The sequence below is a fragment of the Biomphalaria glabrata genome, chromosome 8 (genome assembly GCF_947242115.1).
Source record: "Biomphalaria glabrata chromosome 8, xgBioGlab47.1, whole genome shotgun sequence".
NCBI classification, from domain to species: Eukaryota; Metazoa; Mollusca; class Gastropoda; family Planorbidae; genus Biomphalaria; species Biomphalaria glabrata.
This window is the reverse complement of record NC_074718.1, coordinates 7039537-7059501: the sequence shown is the minus strand read 5'-3', so window position 1 is coordinate 7059501 and position 19965 is coordinate 7039537. Positions and strand designations below refer to the sequence as shown.

Here is a 19965-nt window from a genome sequence, read left to right as displayed (position 1 = left end):
GATAGAATCATATTTCCTATTATTTAGCTAACAATTCATATAGATCTAGAATATGTGGCAGCAGTTTCAAAGTTGACTCACTTGGATATATGAGATTGACACATTTAGAGGAAGCATCATGATATCCATTATAGCCGTGGCAGACATGTACGGTAAGACTTGTCACTTTATGTAACATCTCCTTGATCGTACTTATTTCCAATGGAATAGATCGAAGTTCTATTAAAGTAATGGCTTTATCAGACCAGAAGAAAAACAAATTATCAGATAGAAAAAGTGTTTCAAAATTTTGATAAAACTATGAGAACCTATTTTTTAGTGGCAACTTTTTCCTCTTTATACGGCTGTCTCAAGAGACACGGGATGTTTCTTCTTTTTATGGCTGTCTCAGGAGACAATGGATGTTTCCTCTTTATATGACTGTCTCAAGAGACAAGGGATGTTTCTTCTTTATAGGGCTGTCTCAGGAGACAATGGATGTTTCCTCTTTATATGACTGTCTCAAGAGACAAGGGGTGTTTCTTCTTTATAGGGCTGTCTCAGGAGACAATGGATGTTTCCTCCTTATATGGCTGTCTCAAGAGACAAGGGGTGTTTCTTCTTTATATGGCTGTCTCAAGAGACAAGGGGTGTTTCTTCTTTATATGGCTGTCTCAAGAGACAATATATTTTCCTCCTTATATGGCTGTCTCAAGAGACACGGGATGTTTTCTCTTTATACAGCTCCTTCTGTCAGGAGAGACATAGGAAGTTTCCTCTGTTGTACTTAAAAGCGACATAACACACTGTAGTTAAAAGCGACATAACACACTGTAGTTAAAAGCGACATAACACACTGTCGTTAAAATCGACATAACACACTGTAGTTAAAAGCGATTATTTTGATAGTTTTTCATAGATCAGCATTTCCTAACCTAGACGTAATCATGTGGGTAGTGCTGGGGAAAAAAGGGTAAGACATGAATGGTATGTGTCCTGAAAAGAGCAGGTTATGGGTTAATAAACACGCCAAGAAAAGCTGTTCTAGATCTATGTTCTTTTAATTATTTCGGTTCTTATTTTGGCTACGGTTTATAAGCTACTTTCAAATGTTACACAGGAACATCTGTACAATGCTACATTATGAAACGCTCAAACCTAGCCCGTTCTTAATCGCCTCCCTTTCATCGCTATACACATTGATATTGGTCTACTTCATTATTTCCTCTGACCTGCATTACAGTCGGTGGTTTGGGAATGTTTAGAAAAACAAGAAACCCATAACAAACAAAGCGAGGCCTAGTTAATGCTGAGAGGTCAATCAACTTGGATCACATAGTCTCTCTACGAGTGTGTGTTTGTGTAATGGCTTTGTGGATGTCGAACACTTTCACCACTGATGTTTGTTTTCACTGCTGTAGATGTTGTTGTTGGTTTGATAGTCCCCCTGGCTTTGAACTCGTTGGAAACGTTGCAAGGAAAACACGATGTCCAGATAACAATTAACACTTAGCGCTGAACAACTTACTACAATAATAAAAACGAGCCGACCTGCGGCGTAGCATACCACCCCCCCTTTTTTTTTCTGAGCCTCGCTCTCTGTCACCTCGAAAGGTACGTGGGGTAACTCCAGTCCGACTTGCAGAAATAAGAGTTATCTTTCCATGACTTTTTCACCGTGGTGTCCCGCATGGTTGGGCCACGAAGAGAATCATATATATAGAGAGGGATAAAGTCGCGTCTCTGTGTGAAGTACATCTAAGAGACTGCGAACTTACACATTTGGGACAATAATTGTTATTGAAATGAGAATAAAGACATACTTTAGTCTTTATTGAAAGAGATGAAAACCTTATGATTCCTAATTAGAATTAAAAAGAAAACAAGGTTACAAAGACAGTTTGTGTGGAAACTCAAAATCGGCCCCCGAAATTATTTTTTTTTAGCATTTCTAGAATTAAAAAAAAGTGTAAACCTATTGCTGTTTTCTGGCCACCCTGACACTTTGTAAAATTAAGTTACAGTTGATCTTAAAGCTCAGCGTGCTGCTTTATTTTTTAGTAAGCAATAACTTTTCTGGTCATAAATACAGCCTCACGGGCAAACTTTGCACAGCATTGACTATATATCTTTTGGTGGGAAGAATCCTGAGCACAAATGACTTTCTGTTTTACAGGTGCGAAAAAACTGATATGCATGAAAAAAAGTTCTAGAAATAAACGAAACAAATTCTAACGAAACCCAAACGTGTTCATTATAAGATGCAATGAAGCTGGAGAGAAAGCTGTGGCCATGAAGCTGGAGAGAAAGCTGTGGCCATGAAGCTGGAGAGAAAGCTGTGGCCATGAAGCTGGAGAGAAAGCTGTTGCCGTGAAGCTGGAGAGAAAGCTGTGGCCGTGAAGCTGTAGAGAAAGTTGTGGCCATGAAGCTGGAGAGAAAGCTGTGGCCATGAAGCCGGAGAGAAAGCTGTGGCCATGAAGCTGGAGAGAAAGTTGTGGCCGTGAAGCTGTAGAGAAAGTTGTGGCCATGAAGCCGGAGAGAAAGCTGTGGCCATGAAGCCGGAGAGAAAGCTGTGGCCATAAAGCCGGATAGAAAGCTGTGGCCATGAAGCCAGAGAGAAAGCTGTGGCCATGAAGCCGGAGAGAAAGCTGTGGCCATGAAGCCGGAGAGAAAGCTGTGGCCATGAAGCCGGAGAGAAAGCTGTGGCCATGAAGCCGGAGAGAAAGCTGTGGCCATGAAGCTGAAGAGAAAGCTGTGGCCATGAAGCTGGAGAGAAAGCTGTGGCCATGAAGCCGGATAGAAAGCTGTGGCCATGAAGCCGGAGAGAAAGATGTGGCCATGAAGCCAGAGAGAAAGCTGTGGCCATGAAGCTGGAGAGAAAGCTGTGGCCATGAAGCCGGAGAGAAAGCTGTGGCCATGAAGCCGTAGAGAAAGCTGTGGCCATGAAGCCGGAGAGAAAGCTGTGGCCATGAAGCCGGAGAGAAAGCTGTGGCCATGAAGCCGGAGAGAAAGCTGTGGCCATGAAGCTGGAGAGAAAGCTGTGGCCATGAAGCCGGAGAGAAAGCTGTGGCCATGAAGACGGATAGAAAGCTGTGGCCATGAAGCTGGAGAGAAAGCTGTGGCCATGAAGCCGGAGAGAAAGCTGTGGCCATGAAACTGGAGAGAAAGCTGTGGCCATGAAGCCGGAGAGAAAGCTCTGGCCATGAAGCCGGAGAGAAAGCTGTGGCCATGAAGCCGGAGAGAAAGCTGTGGCTATGAAGCCGGATAGAAAGCTGTGGCCATGAAGCCGGAGAGAAAGCTGTGGCCATGAAACTGGAGAGAAAGCTGTGGCCATGAAGCCGGAGAGAAAGCTCTGGCCATGAAGCCAGAGAGAAAGCTGTGGCCATGAAACTGGAGAGAAAGCTGTGGCCATGAAGCCGGAGAGAAAGCTCTGGCCATGAAGCCGGAGAGAAAGCTGTGGCCATGAAGCCGGAGAGAAAGCTGTGGCTATGAAGCCGGATAGAAAGCTGTGGCCATGAAGCCGGAGAGAAAGCTGTGGCCATGAAGCCGGAGAGAAAGCTGTGGCCCTAGAATCCATAACATACATGCAAACATTAAAACTAAAAGCTTATTTTCATTGTAGAATAAAATTCTCTCTGCACTTAGGATACAGAAAAAAATAGAAACGACAGGCGACATTTATCAAACAAACCTTTAAAAAAAAAAAGTTGTTTTTTTTTAGTGTTGTTTGTTTCTGTTCTAGTTTTTGTGCGTTCCATGATCATGTTACTGAGTTTAAAAAAAAAAGTTGATCTATTTTTAGAAAGCTTAAATTTATATCAACTCACTCTGTCTGTCTGGTACAATTTTTAGTTCACGTTATTTCCACCTCTTCCCATTCTCAGATCAAGTTGAAATTTTGCATAATTATTCATAGTTGATGACAATACTTGAATCAATAATAAAAAAACAAACAACAGTTAATCAATTATTGGTAATTCACCACCTCATCGTCATCGATCCCTTAGTCTGTTAAACCGTTGGGGCTCGACACAATATCTGTTCTTCATTTCTCTCTATCTCTTGCGTTGGATACAATGACTTAGTTAATTTTGTTTTATATAGAAAACAAAAAAGTTTATTCCTGCAGTGTTGAGATATATGACAATGATTTTGCTGTTCTTACCATTACATAAACTTTTTTGGTTTGAATATTTTATTTTTCTGCTTGTTGTCTCTCAGATATCCGCGGGGACGGCAAGAAAAGAAAGTTCAAGCCCCTGTCCGCTGTCCGGCGGTTTTTCCGGCCGAAGAAGAAGAAAGAGGATGCCGTGGTGGCAGTGAAGGCCAACTCGACCACTGCCATACAGGATGACGATGACGACGATGGAGGGTGAGTAAAGACTGTGTACATATGCGTGTGTGTGTGTGTGTGTGTGATCTCAGGGCCGGCCTTAGATAATTTGAGGCCCTAGGCTAAGTTAATTAGGCGTCCCCAAATGAAATGGAAAAATAAAACAAGTAGCTGCGAAAAAATAAAAATAGACAATTTATTTAAAATATTTTAAAACCTAGTGAACAACAATAACATTAAGCTTAAGTCTCGCTATTTCTTCTATTAAATTTTTTTTTCTCACTTATGTACGAGGCCCCCCCCCCAACCACCACCACCACCAATCGGAAGGTCCCAGGCGGCTGCCTAGTTTGCCTATATCCAAGGCCGCCCCTGATGTGTTTCTGAGATCGTGTGTTTGTAGGCCTTTAAACGTGTGTGTAAGTTGAAGTTCAAGGCTGTTACACCACACGTGTAGACGATCAGTGTGTGTTTGTGTTTGAACTATTGTGCGTTTTTGTCTAAGGCTGTCTGTGTGTATGTGTGGTTACTTTTGATGCATTTACGCTCATGCTTAATGGGATGTATCGTCGGCTTGGAAATTCTATTCGTATTTGTGAATATAAGCTTGCCAACTCTGTATGGGTGGCGAGTGGAAACAGAAAGTTGGGCGGGTATTTCGTAAAAGAATCTAACGATTTTCCTAGAAATTAGACAGTTTATGTATATACTAGCTAACTGGCCAAACAGAGAAAGATACAAGAAGAAAAAAAGTTATATTATTCTTATTGCCACACCTGTTTGGGAATAACCGCCAATCATTAAACTACTTATAGACGAATTGTATGCCGCTTGATAAGTTGATTGTCATTTACATAAAGAAAACACAAAAATTCATTTCCATATCCCGTTAATCATTGTGCCTTATTAACAATAAAGTTTTATAAACGAAACTAAGGCCTTGTTTCGATGTCAGCCATATTAACTACTTCGGTTTTGTTATAAAGGGTAGAAACAGTAACGTTGTAAATCCTGGTATTGTCAGGTGCCGGCCACGATTTTTACAAAATATTTGATGACGTATTCTGGGGACGCATCTAGACGTAGTTATCTCTAGTTTCTCTGATGGTGAGTCCTGTTCTAGCCTCATTGTATGTTTGTGGACGAGCTTGTACTAGTCGTCTGATGTTCCAGTTAGAGTAGTGGATGATCACGCCAGTCTGCCGCTATCCTTAGACTTTCTCAATGGTCATGCAGTCTTTCCTGCTGTCTTCTTTCGATTTCTTGTCTGCGTCATTTCCTTTAGTCTCGTGCAAGTCAATGGGGGACTTGTAACATGGTCGTACGACTTAACTCTTTCTCTCCTAATTAGCGATACCATCGTTGATGTGACCCCGTTAAATTAAATTAATTTTTGATTTTATAAACGTGTACTTGTGTTATATAAAAAGAGCCATCCTATATTCTATACCAAAAGTAACGTATTTTGATTACAAACAAAAATGTTATTGAAGTTTAATCATAACAGTAACAGGGTAGCATGTACAAATGTGAAAATTTTAAAATTCTGTCAGCACGTTAAAAATAATCACGGAGGTCACGAGTTAAGATCTTAAGTATTAATTACAATTTTGGACCTCATTCACCTTTCGATCCTCTCATTAAATTTTTAGCGTGGGTGGAAAAAACAAAAACAAAAAAAAAACATGCGAAATCTGATCTTGTTAGTACGAGTATTTTAAGAGAGTTTATAGGCCAATAAAAGGCTAGTGAATGAGGGAGATAACTTGCTTTATATGTAAGTTACAACTAGCATTGCAGGCATTACTTCCCTTATTTAATTTTTTTTTTTTTTTTTTTTAAAGGCTGCGCTTTAAGATGCATGGCTCATATTTCAAATCTTGAAGTAGCTTCCTTTTGATTGAAACTAGAATGTTAAAAATTAACTGATGATGTGATATGTATTGTTATAAACCTTGTGGTGGCACAGATGGGGGTAGTGGTGTGTGTGTAGTCAGCCGACGCAAATCGCCCCAGGCCAGCGCTAGACGAGCGGTCAACCGTGACGAGCTACGTCGGTCAGCCGAGTCGAGTATGAACAGGACGGTTCGGGAAAGATCGCCGGCGTGAACAGAGCTCAGGAGCGTCACGAGAGTTGTAGTCATCTGACCACCTAGAAACGTCGAGCGGCGTTCTGTCCGGTTCGAGAAGGCCAGTAGGGACCCTATATAAGTGCGGAAGTGTCGCAGTCAAGACGGTCGAGAAAAGGGGCTCAATACAGCAAGGGTTCAGAAAGGAGGTTCACGACAAGAGTTCAAAAGACGGTCGACTACAGCACAGTTCAGCGGTGTGGTTCTGTACGGAGCATTACGACGGTTCAGTGCGGAGTACTATCAAGTACAGTTGAGACGAACGGCGTCTTGATCTTGGTCTGCGATCGAGTCCGACACAACGAGCCTAGTGTGTGAAGTCAGTCCGGAACTGTTGAACCCAGTGCAAGCCCGGAACGAGACGGAGAGGCCAGTGCAAGAGTTGATACTGCGGAACGGTGTTATCGGAGAGATATTTGTACAGTGTACATGTTGCCAATTGTACAGTGTTGGCTGTTATTTATTCAAATATTAAAGTGTTACGTTACTTTGGAGCCCTGAGTTGTCAAGTTCTTTAAGTTGGTGGTGTAAGGTGCAGTTTGCAGAGAGCCTGGATAGTGAGATTCGTAACAATATATAATATTTTCTTTATTGCCAAAACACAGATAAAGATTTAGATTAACAAAATGTAGATATGGAAAGATTTTTATAGCGACATGCATATATTTGGTATTGGACGATTTGGTAACCAAGCGGGATGTCTGGTTAGAGCGTGAACTTAAAGGTAACTTTCTATCGAAATACAAAACATAAGGCGGAAGTTTACGATAATGAAAGGATGGGCATAACTGAGTGGCGTCAAACGCTTGCCTACCTACCAAAAAGGTCTGAGGCTCGAATCCCGACTCGAACTGAGTTATGTTTGCTAAGCGCCTAAAGGCAACCAGGAAGCTTTCTCTCAGTTACTCTCCCCCCCCACACACACACCCACACCCATGTCCACAAAACAGATTGGACCCTGCCACAATGAACATGCACATAACATGAGAGATGCGTTGCTTAAAAGCAATTTAAAAAAAAAAAAGTGATCTGACATAAAGGGAAATAATTGTGACATGAATGTCTGGTAATATTTCTGTGGTTTCTCTTCAGCTTACCTCCCTTGCAGACGGTGTGTAAAAATAACTGGAAACGCTTTCACGAAATGTCAGTGTCGTGTCCGATGTAACGATTGCCTGGCCAGACGTTCTCATAACGAGATGTTACGTTTTTTTTTGGTCTTTGAAATTATTTTACTTGTATCATGTTTTAGAAGGTGAAGTTTTCTTTTTTTCTCTTTGCTGGAATGGCTCTGGTGTCACGAAGCAATGTTCAAGCAATGTTCTCACGTGCTGTCATTCTTGAGGTTCGAACCCCCACCAGACTTGATTTCTTTCTGTGGCTTCTTTAACAATCTTTTTTTTTAAATGTAGCTTATATCAACTCGTTCTGTCTGGTAATAAGTTTGTACTATGTATCTCTCCCCCCCCCCCCCCCCCCAAATCTCGGATCAAGTTGAAATTTCGCACAACTATTTATAGTACCTGAAGGGAAAAAACAAGAATCAATTCAAATGATAATTAATTATACTTTTTGGTATCTAACAGGGGAAAGAAATCGTACTTGACTGATGTGGTGGTATAAGTTGAATTAGTCCCCTTTAGGAGACTTAAGTCCTGAGTTTCAATTCAGGTCGTAATATTTTTAATGCATTTAAAAGCGATCACAATAACATTCACACGGATATCTCCCCCGCCCCCGCCCCCCCAGACAAGTGATAGGATCATAGCGCATTGAGAAAGCTAAAAGCGGTGAAATTGCCCCCCTTAACAAAAACAATTGGTAAAAATATCTATAATCGAACAGAATTATTATTGTTGGTCTAGATCAGTGGTTCCTAATCTTTTTTGTCTCGTAGACCCCTTGTCGTGTTTTCCAGTTTTTGTACATCCACTGCCTATATAATTATGTATTTTTGATATTTCAACAACTTCAAATGTGTTGTTTTTTTCACTGATTGTTAAGCCATTTATATTTATTTATGAAATTTTAATTTAATCAAAGCAAAATAAAATTTAATATTTATTACATGAATTTACCAAAAAAAAAACTGCTTTAATAATAAAATTGCATAATTGTGCTTCAATCTAGTTAGGTTTGATATTAAAACTTCTTGTTTAGTATTTTAATTAGAAAATTTTCTACCTTGCTAAAACCTTTTTCCATAATTCTAGAAATGAAGATGCAAAAACACTTCTCTTGTGATAATCCATAATATCAGATAAGTATCAAGTATAATCTCTTGAAGCCAGAAGACCTGATTTCCATTTTTAAGTTGCACTTTAAAATCTTCATCAGTATTTATTCGAGCAGTTCTTGTAACGTTTCATCTGCCTTTCCTTTGTCATCATCATATTGCTCGATTATTAGAAATAATTAGATTATTAATTAAGGTATTACAATATTCAGAATATCTCCAAATGCTGTAGCAAACAATTGGGAGAGAGGGTAAGTAAAAATATCAGAAAGCTCGGGAAGCGTGGTCGAGAGGTGCGCTTGAACTTGGCTTGGCTACCTAGAAGGGGGCTCGAGGTTCGACACCCGACTCGGGCAGAGTTGTGTTTACTGAGCGCCTGTTGGAAAGCCAACTCCTAGATACCCCCTCCCCCCCCCCCCACCGGTCCATAAAAGAGATAGGACCAAAAGCGCTCTGAGCATGCTATAAGCATGAAAGTATATAAAAGCTATAATAATAATAATAGCTTGACTGTTCTCAATTTGGAAATTAAAAAAAAAAGGTCCTGTTAAAAAATTTTGATTGATAAGTTAAATAGTCTCAAGAAATGATGAGATTATGATCTTAGTTTTGATCAAATTTAGTTTATCACCCTGTGGCCGGAAGTAACAGTAATGAAACTATCTGCTCAATAGACTACGATTTCCGCTTGATTCATCCCAAAACAGCGTTAAAAAAAAATATAAAAAAATCAACCATCGTACTTGAGTGTGAAGGAACAACTGATAGAAGTTCTCGGAAGTTCCTCGTGGATTTCTTGATTCATGTAAACTTTAAAATACGCCAGTAATATTGCTTCATTACTAGGCAATGTTAGCTTGACCAGATTTATAGAGGCATATGTTGCTGTTTTTTTTTTCAGCTTTCAATGTGATAACTCATTTCACCAATAAGCCTTTGAACTGTATTACAGGAATTCGTTTTATGTTATTAGATGCAGGTTTGTGTAAAACATTTCTTAAAATGTCTTCAATGGATAACAATTTCAATGTTTGCCTATAGTGTACGGTGTTCCCGATTTAGCTATAGGTAGATATAGTGTAAGACGCTCACACACAGTCACGTCTTATAATTTTGAAGCGAAGATTCTGTCCCCTGTGGGTCTATTCTGAACTTTATGTTCAAAAGTGTTTCAAATCTTCAGGCCTATGTATTTTATCAAGGTGTTATCGTCTCAAATGATCCTCCAGCTGGTTTTCTGGCGTCATTACTTAAAACTTTGCGTAACACGCACATAAACAATAGAAGAAGGAAGGAAGTCCAATCATCAACACTGGACCATCTACATTTGGTTATAAACAATAGAGGAAGAAATGAAGTCCAATCATCAACACTGCACCATCTACATTTGGTTATAAACAATAGAGGAAGAAATGAAGCCCAATCATCAACACTGCACTATCTACATTTGGTTATTACATTCATTTGAACATTGTACTTCTTGTTACAGCCATTATTACAAAAGTACTAGACAGTACTTGCGACAAGCAGCCACGTGAAACGTTGTTCCAGATATCACAAACATTATTAAGGCTAGTTTTTCTCCTTCTGTTGTTCTACCATAGCACACCTAGTCACAAGCCTCCCAAAGTACCACTTGTCACAGCTGTCTTAAGACAATGGATTCTTGGTCCTCTTTTCATGGCAACTCTCTCTTTCTCTCTCTTTCTCTCTCTCTCTCTCTGGCACTCTCATTGTTTGATTGTGGAATCTAAAAATACCACCATCTTACCCCCCCCCCCACCTTCTTTCCCTCTCTCTGTGTCCCTCTGTCTCTCTCTGTCTCTCCCTCTCTTTGTCTCTCTCTCTCTCTCTGCTTCTCTCTCTCTCTCTGTCTCTCTCTGACTCTCTTTGTGTGTCTCTCTCTCGGCTTCTCTCTCCCTCTCTCTGTCTCTATCCCTATCTGTCTCTCTCTCCCTCTCTCTGTCTGTCTCTCTGTGTTCTCTCTGCTTCTCTCTCTCCCTCTCTTTACTTCTATCTGTCTCTCTCTCCCTCTCTCTCCCTCTATGTCTCTCTGCTTCTCTCTCCCTCTCTCTCTGTCTCTCTCCCTCTATCTCTGTCTCTTTCTTGAAAAGCACTTAAATATACAAACACTAACTTTTTTAAACTTGTCTCTAGATGATTACTTTTAAATAAATCATTTTTCTGTCATTTCCCAGCTCTTTATCACTCTCACTTCTTTTTCTCCCTCTCTCTTCCTCCCTTGCACACACGTGTCACATCACATTCTCTCCATCCTCTCTTCTCCAGGCCGTCTCCTCACGATGGCCCCTGGCGCTACGTTGGCGCTAACAAGTCGCCATCCCTCGGTCAGAGTTTAGGCCCTGCATGGCCGGCCCCTGTTTACGTTGGAGGCGCGAATGTTTGTGTACCTCAACTCCCACTCCTTCTCCGCCCCCACCTGCACCTCATACCTGTTGCATCTTGAGGTGGGGGGGGGGTAGGGAGGTGTCCAGATGGAAGAACTTGCGCCCACCATTTGTAACGCAAATAATTTTTAAAAAATGCTCACATACAAACCAACACACCAACACATGGAAGATTTTCTGAATGCAAAATGTGTTTTAAAAAATGCGAATGATTCTGTGGAAGAAATGTACGGATCTTTAACTATGACCTTTTAATTATGACCGAAACATGCGTTGACCCCTGTCTATTGTGTGTAACGCGCTACGGAGTAGTTGTTCCTGAATCTGAGATCAACAGTTTCAGAAGATATGGATTCCATGTTTGTTATGGCTGACGTACCGTAGAGAAGGGCAAGTCTCATTGATCCAGTAATAATAGATCTGGAAAACGGAGTCGTACCGCTGTTTTGTTCTTTGAAAGTATTGCTCTATCGTTGTGTATCTAGATCTATAGATCTATGTTGGAAGTCTCAGACACTGAAGTATACTGGAAAACGGAGTCATACCGCCGTTTTGTTCTTTTGAAGTAAGGCTCTATCGTTGTGTATCTAGATCTAAAATCTAGATCTATAGATCGTTGTTTGAAGTCTCGAAGTCATACCGCTGTTTTGTTCTTTGAAAGTAAGTCTATATCGTTGTGTATCTAGCTAGATCAATGCTGGAAGTTTACTGGGACCAGAGTTCTCAGCTGGCTGAAGTTGTGGTTTTAACTATTTGACGTACAATGAGCTTGTGTTTTTAAAGGTAACTTTTGGATTTATATTCTGAAGGACTGTCTTACATTGTCTCTGTCTCCTCTCTTACTGTTCCCTCTTTCTTTCTCCTCTTCCGTCGGCGTCGTTCTATTTTCTTCTCCCAGGCAATAATTTTTTTTTGGTTGACTAGTAGAAAGGGGAGGTAAATCCATAGAACATACCGGACGACAAGTAGCAGACGTGAAGAACACTAAATGTTGCTCTTGGAGGTCCCCTTGGCTTGAAATGTCTTTGTTTTATAAGATGGTGATAGGAGCTAGGTCCCAAAATGTATTGGGCACATACAAATATGTCTAGTCTAGAGCTTGATAAAAGAAATACTGGCGAACAACATTCATATCTTCTTTGTGTATCTCTCTCTCTCTCTATCTCATGTGTGTATAACCTTCTGTGTATGTTGTATTTATTCTATCTCTGTGCTTTGATGTGGGTCTCTCTATGTATACAAGACTATTGGCTGTATCAGTTTACATTTCAGTCACACACACACACAGTTTTAAGTCTTTGAATTTTTTTGGCCTTGTTTTCTCTGTTCTAACTCTCAGATTCCTTCCCCCCCCCCCCCCCTATTTTTTACCTTTACCTATCCCTTAGTCTGTTGGACTGTTGGGGCACCATGCAAGATCGACCGTTTTTCTCCACTCCTCTGTCTTTCATTGGCAGGCCCTTCCATTCTTTTATGTTGTCTTCCTCTTTTTTTTTCCCTGGTACTGTTCCTTAAAGGAAAGGTCTTTGCGAACCTCGAAGACCTTGTAATAATGCCATAGATTTTTAACTTGCGTATTTTATAATAGTGTTATAACCCTGCCATGCACACCGCCATCTAATATAGTGCAGAAGGGTGCGCACTATTAGTGACTAGACTAGGAAGGATGTTGACATTAGGGAAGAAGATAGAACGATTTCCTCCCAAGTCTAGAGCCGAGATAAAGATGCTGTGCTCAAGGCTGATGTCCTATGTGTTTGTCATGTCCTCTTGTAAATAAACACATATATCTCGTTGAGTTGCCTCCCTTCAGTTATTACAATAGTTTTTCCCTATGACGCTCTGTTTATACATTTGTAAAAAAAATAATTGTCCATCGAAGGCCTTCTCTCTTCAGTTGACCCACTCTCTGCGTGTCCTACCCTGACAGCATCAAACTCCTTCTAGTATTGTATGACATAACCCGTGCTAATTGGTCAGCCAGTCATCAACGAAGGAACCCGGGTCACGCTGGCGGCGCCTTCAATTCAATTATACGCTGGAGTGACAGATCGTGGTCAGCAATGAATTGACTACGTGCTCTGGCCATCAGGCCCCCCCCCCCCCCTTTTTCACAACACGACGGCCAAACAGAAGCTACGGCATTCTCTTTTAATTTTGGTTGTAGCTGATTATTGAAAACCATCCCAGGTGAAAAAAGCTGAACGCTCATTTTATGATTAAATCTTTGTCATAAACGTAAGATGGACTGGTCTGATCGATTGATACATGTATTCACGTATCAAGAGATCTCAGCTACTGCCGAACGGATTCGCATGAAATTTCCTACACATGTGCTTTTTACCTCTTAGGTGCTTGCTAAGAAATGTTTTTTAAAGAATGGCAGTCTGATCGCCACAATTCGCGAAAAAACTGCAAGCTTTCTATTAAACTTGCGTATTTATTTTCGGTATTTCCCCCCAATAGCCACATTCTGCATATAAAACATAAATAGCACAAAAATAAGACTTATTTTTAAAGGAAATGTTCTTTCTTTTCCCATAATTCGACTTATTTTTAATTTGCCTTGCGTCATTTTGCATTTTCATTTCCGCCTCCTTTTAGACGCGGCCGAAATAAAGAACAACACTAATAGCATCGAAAAGATTAATTTCTTTTTGTCTTCGACAATAATTGCGCTTGTGTACATTATTGTAGCACTGTCTTTTCTCTAGATTTAGAGCTAAATTTCCTGTAGACTTAAATCTAGAATTTATAAACCCATAGAGTCAGAGTGAATGTGAGGAATTATTCAGACCTGTTGGATTATCAAACGCGTTTTCGGGATGGGAGATCGTATTATTTTATATATTCATGTTTTAAATTCAATTATTCATAGGGTATAATAAATGTAGTGTGGGAAACCGGAAATTGGCATTTGACTCCTTCGGAAATGCATTTTTTTTTCTCTTGGCCTGAAACGGATGGCCTAAAGTAACGTGTACGGTGTCTAGTATCGTACAATGACTGCCTTATTATTTTTTAAACTAACCAATTCAACTATTAAATATTTCGATATTGATTTGAGAAGCCGAATGAAAGTCAGAAAAATTACGTAGGACTAACTATTTTGCTGTGGCGTTTGGGGGGGGGGGGGAGGGGGGGGGGGTAAAAAATATACCCAATTCACGGGCCAAAAAAGTCTGTCTGTGTAGGGGTTGGGGGTGGAGCAATATAAAGTGGATCGAAAAAATGGGCGAATATTAGGATGCGCAGAGTGAAAAGGGGAAAATAAACGAGTGGGGGGGGGGGGGGGGGGCAAGTGAGCGCGAGAAGGAAAGAGAAAAAAAAAGCGGGCAGTTTCAATTCAATTAACAGATAATAGAATTCATGGGCTAGAAAAATATTTTACGGGGATTGTTAAATTGCGTCCCGTTTATTAGAAGTTACACTAAAACAAAAGCCTACAATTAGGCCGTCTAACTCTTATGTTATCGGCCTTGACACCTCCAGTTGTGTATTCTAACATCCCATGTGCTACATGCATGTCATATTTAGAAACGCCTTTGGCGTCGCTTAAAAATGGAAAATAAGCCTTCTTATTAAGACACTGAGGTTTCGAACTTCGAGTTGTTTAAACCTGGCTGTGTCCATTTGATTCCATGAAAGTCATGACTTGTTCAATCTACATGTTGACATGTATTGATCCTGGGACTGAAAGTGTGACACACACTCACACACACACACTCAACTAAATCCACAACCGATCTAATATATCGCCTTCCTTATCACTCAATACACGGAAGTTTGGCTTGCTGCTGGATTTAAGTCTCTGCCAATTGTGTGCATTTCTATCATTATCCCTTCTAGTACCAAAGGAATTGATTGGTTAGTATGTCTTTGTTTTTTGTCACAAACTAGGTTTGATTACCCGAAATTCCACTGGGGAGATACGCGTTGAAGCGAATAAATTACAATTTTTAATATTTTTTTAAACGAAATAAATCAGTGGAATACTCCCAGTACACACTTTATAAAACAATTAAAAATAAAACTTAATTTGCAATAATAAATTCAGAAAAATAAACTTCACACGAAGGTTGAAACTATTTTAATCACCCCCCTTTAATTATATATATATACTGGTATAGATATACACACAATTAGATAGATAGATAGATAGACCCTCTAAAAAAACTAGCTTTTCCAACATTGAAGGAGAAACGACAAATGGGTGGACGTGTTTTCGAAAACAGCTCTAACAATTTTCCTTGCAATTTGACTGTTTACTAATATCTTTTGCGAAAAGAACTACCTAAATGGTTACAAGGGGAAAACTATGGTTTGACCGTTATAATTTGTTGAAATACAATCACCTTACAATTTCAATTTGGATTACGTTTTCTTTTTGTTTGTTTTTTAAACACTGATTTATCGGAAATTCCCGGGCTCTACTCTAATGTTTCTTTGTAGTTAGTAAAGAGTTCAATACATAAATAGACGTAGATATTTTTTTTATTTTTTTCTTGCGCAGTGTCTTATGTAGAACTCATTAGGTGGACTGTTGATAGAAGAGGTCGCTGGGAAGACTCCTACTTAGTACTATGAAGCACTACAAGAGATACATTGGAACTTAGAAATAATCGGCTACCATCAGATTCATGGAGAAGAAATTGATTATAGAAAAAACATTTTTTTTTTTTTTTTTTACATTTCCTCTATTCAGCTTGCAAATTCTTCATCGGGTCAAAAAAAAATAACACAAAAACCTGGGTTTTTATGCATATAGTTCTCGAAAATAGCTCTAGCTATTTTCCTAGAATTGAGACAGCTGATTTCTATTTTTAGGAAAGTAATTATTAGCTTATTGGCCACACTGGAAAAAACTCTAGTTTGAGTGTTATAAGTTTTCGAAATATTATCTTCTAAATTAAATTTGACAATCTAGAAAAATCTTTAGGTCCGTCTTGTACGTCTGGATCTATATCTATGTATAAATTATCTAAGAAATTAATACCCATTATTATTAGCGCCCCCCCCCCCAATCCGAAAGGGGAATAGACGCTATTAGTTTTGTGTGGTCTGTCTGTCCGTCCGTCCGTCCCGTTTAGATCTCGTAAACTAGAAAAGATATTGAAAATCTGACGTCATGATGTTTTAGACCATTTAAAGTTCTGATGCAACGGCTACTTTTTTCTTTTCTGAAAGCCAAAAATTTGATTTTTTTTAATCAACTATACAAGCAGTTTTTTTTTCATAAAAATAAACCATTTTTACAACTATTCAGTATTAATAGTAACAAACACTGGAAGCTACTTAGTAAGTGAGATAGCTATTTACCATATTTTTAACAAATTTATGCAAACGGTTTTAGATTTTTTGTCAATTTTTTTTTTTACAATTGTATTGCAAAGTTAAGTAAGTTCTGTCATACTAACTACTACATTTACACACACACACACACACGTACGTTTACTTTTATTTTTAAAGAGAAAGAACCTAGTTAGTATGCATATAAGTGGAACATAATTTAAAACAACAGCCATACTATTGCGTGAACTGCAGAACGCTTCTCAGCAATGAAACATTCGATAAAAGAAGGCAAGAATTTTTTATTTTTTTTACGAAAATTTTTTTTTTTTTTTCTTGAGGCTTTGATTAAGAGATTGACCCTATACAAAACAATTAGATCAATTAGATAATCATTAAATGACATCAGTCAGGCCAGGTTCACATTGAACTTCTTCATTTTCACCTATCCCTTGGTCTGCTGGACCGTTGGGGCACCTCACAAGATCTGTCAACCTTCTTTCTCCATTCTTCTCTGTCATAAGCCTTTGTTAGATTTTCATTATGATATTATTTCTGAAAATATTGAAACCTGCCTTTTTACATGCCGAGTTTAAGTTTGTGTTTCCACTCAAACTGTCCATGTAACTTTTTTTTTTTCGGGGCTTTTGCGAGTTACTGGTAAGGGTAAAAGATTGCGGATTGTTCCCTACCAGCATTTTGTTACCTTGGTTATTTTTACTAAACCTTGTTTTAATTGTGTAAGAAGTATATACATGCAACGTATGCAGTCAAACTGAACGCTGAAAAATATCCAAAATTTGTTTATATAAGGTTGTCGATAGAAGATTTATATTTATTCTTCAAATCCTTCTTTAACAAACAACGGAGAGGTAGGTGCCCTAACCAGTACACCATAGCGGCCTCAGCACTGATCTGCAACGTCACAACTTGTGGGGAAGTTTAGACCGAAAGCTTGTTGCCACGTCATACAGATCTGTGACATCTCGCCCACACCTAGCGACGCCTCTGCTGTGATATATTCAGACACAGCTTAAAACTAATTATTGCAAGAACAAGTTAAGACAATCAAGGGAGACCATCGCTAATGCTACATTTCTGTCAACCCCCCCCCCCTCCCCATTCCCTTTGGCTATTCTTTTTTTTCCGCTTATTTCACTTATTGCAAGGGAGGGGCAGGGCCGGCCCTGGGGAGGGTGCCGGACCCCGCGCGCTGCTTGACCCGCTTCAAGTGGCACGCTAAGCATGACAGTCCAGACTCTTTCTCTCTGGAACCACGGCTTTGTCTTCCACGTCTGCTCCCGTCCCCCCCCCCCCAACTCGTGCGCGCGCGTGTGTGTATGAGTGTTGGAGTTTCAGCGCGGATCGGGGAATTCTATCTTTAAGTCTTTGGAATCATCTAATTTTCTCTGTTGTTTATGTTGTTGTTGTTGTTGCTGCCGTGGAAGTATCTTTCTTTGTTTTGCGATGTGTTTTCTGATTTGAATATCCGTAAGAAGGAAAGAAGGTTCTAGTGATTCGCCGCTGTGATAGATTGGGATTATTGTTACTGTGTGACCGTTCTTGTTAGCCTATGGAGTATGTGTGACGCCTTTTAAATTCTTTTAATGTGACACGTCTTATAATAGACATACAGTAAAAGGGAATTGGTAAGTGTAGCTCATATCGTTTTTGGCTGTGACCAATTATATTAATAAGGTGTGAATAGTGTGTGTGTGTGTTGTCTCATGTGACCTGCATATAGATCTAAATGTAAGGAACATGTATATTTCTTTGGGTTTACAGTATGCCCTGTCTTTGAGTATATTGCCATATGACTCTTATATTAAGCAAAACTAACTCTACTTGTGCTCTGACTCTGTCAGCCCTTAATTCTCTTTTTTTTTTACTCTCTCTCTCTCCCTCCCCCCCCCCCTCTCTCTCTCCCTACCCCCCCTCTCTCTCTCTCTCTCTCTCTCTCTCTGTCTCTCTCTGTGTGTCTCTCTCTCTCTTTCTCTCTCACACACACACTCTATAAGTTTGTTGTTTTTAGCTTTTTTTTTTTTTTCAAAAATACATTGAACAGCATGTGAGTGAACTCCTGAACGAACTTATTTTAATTTGCTATTCTTTATAATTGGTAGAATTGATCCACTGCACAATATTTGCATTTATCAATGGGTTTTGCGTTTGTCTGTTATATAAAAATATATCCTCTATTTATCGTTTACCAAGCGTTCTTAAATATTGTAATGTGTCTGTGTTTTTGTTTTTGGCATTTTTTAAAGTTAGTGTGTGTGTGTGTATGTGTTCGTAAGCGCGTGTGTTGGAGCCGAACTTAGAACATTAAACAAGACAGTTACTAGTGAGACCGCTCCATTGTTAGATTCCAACTTGCACCGCCTCTAACAGCCCCCCCCCCCTCTTTTTTAGTTTCTCCTCTGGACTGTGGAGGGCGTTTAGGCTGAGCGCAAGAGTTTTAAATGTCATTGGCTGTTGTTTTCGAGCTCACCATCTGTCCTTCCGTCTGTCTTTTGCTCTTTCTCTCTCCTTTTTTCTCCGTCTCTTTCTCCCCCCCCCCCCACCCACCCCCTTCTCTCTCTCTCTCTCTCTCTCTCTCTCTCTCTCTCTCTCTCTCTCTCTCTCTCTCTTGACGGAAGCTTCATTAGCACATTTTATTTATGGTATAAAATAAAATCCAGAATTTGCATTAGTTGACATAAATCTGTCTGACAGTATCACTAATCTAACAGTTCCTAATATGCAATGTGTCTGTGGCATTATACGTCTTGAGAGACATTTTTTTCACTTTGCACTTCTCGTGTTACTAAAGAGGCCGATTCATCGTACACAACTGCGGTCACAGGTTGGGCATCTGTGATCACCAGACTTTGCACTTTCACCTTTACTTGTACTTCTGGCGTGTATGCCTTTTGCAATCCCGGACCCTTCCTTTATTCTTGCTTTGTCCAGTGCCTCTTTTTCCCCAACCGATTTCGAAGAGCTTCATGTCGTGCTTGCATACAACCAGTATACCTTAGAAATGGGACGACCAGCGGCTCTCCCGCCTTCTGCTAGATCACCAAACAGATTGTCTTGTGGGAAGTGAAGGCAATGTATCAATCTACAACTATCACAACACAGTATCTACAATACACTATTCATGAAAAGTTACTGTCTGTATCAAGTATCGAACCCCAACCTGTCATTCTCCATTGCAAACACCATTGAGCAGAGGCGTAGTGAGCGAAACGTGCGTCTGGGGCAAGAAACTTCTTTGGTGCCCCCCCCCTCCTCATTGTCCTTGAGCATCACATAGAAATATAGGCTTATAAAATAAAAAGTATTTAATAATAATATAAGACAAATAACCTTAGAATGTATTACCTAACGAAAATATCTGCAATAATTATTTTTGTTTTGCGCCTCTCTGCGTGTGGCGCCCCTCCCCCCCCCTTTTTTGAGGATGGCGCCCGGGGCATCGTTCCCCTTTGCCCCCTCCTCTCACTACGCCTCTGCCATTGACACAGTATAAATAAAATCCAATTAGGAAGTACTAGTTGGTTGACCCTTCTTAGTTAGGATACATGTTTCTTGTAACGAAAGCCTAAG

General features: G+C 39.9%; 1 protein-coding gene across 3 annotated transcripts in view; it reads left to right on the top strand.

The window, feature by feature from the left end:
- The window catches only part of LOC106053703 (mucin-5AC-like), an 81377-nt gene that overhangs the window by 29818 nt on the left and 31594 nt on the right, over window positions 1–19965 (top strand). For all 3 annotated transcript variants that reach the window (XM_056037620.1, XM_056037622.1, XM_056037621.1), the window contains exon 3: window positions 4201–4351. In XM_056037620.1, the coding sequence (XP_055893595.1) occupies window positions 4201–4351 (151 nt within the window). The remainder of the gene's footprint in view (window positions 1–4200; window positions 4352–19965) is intronic.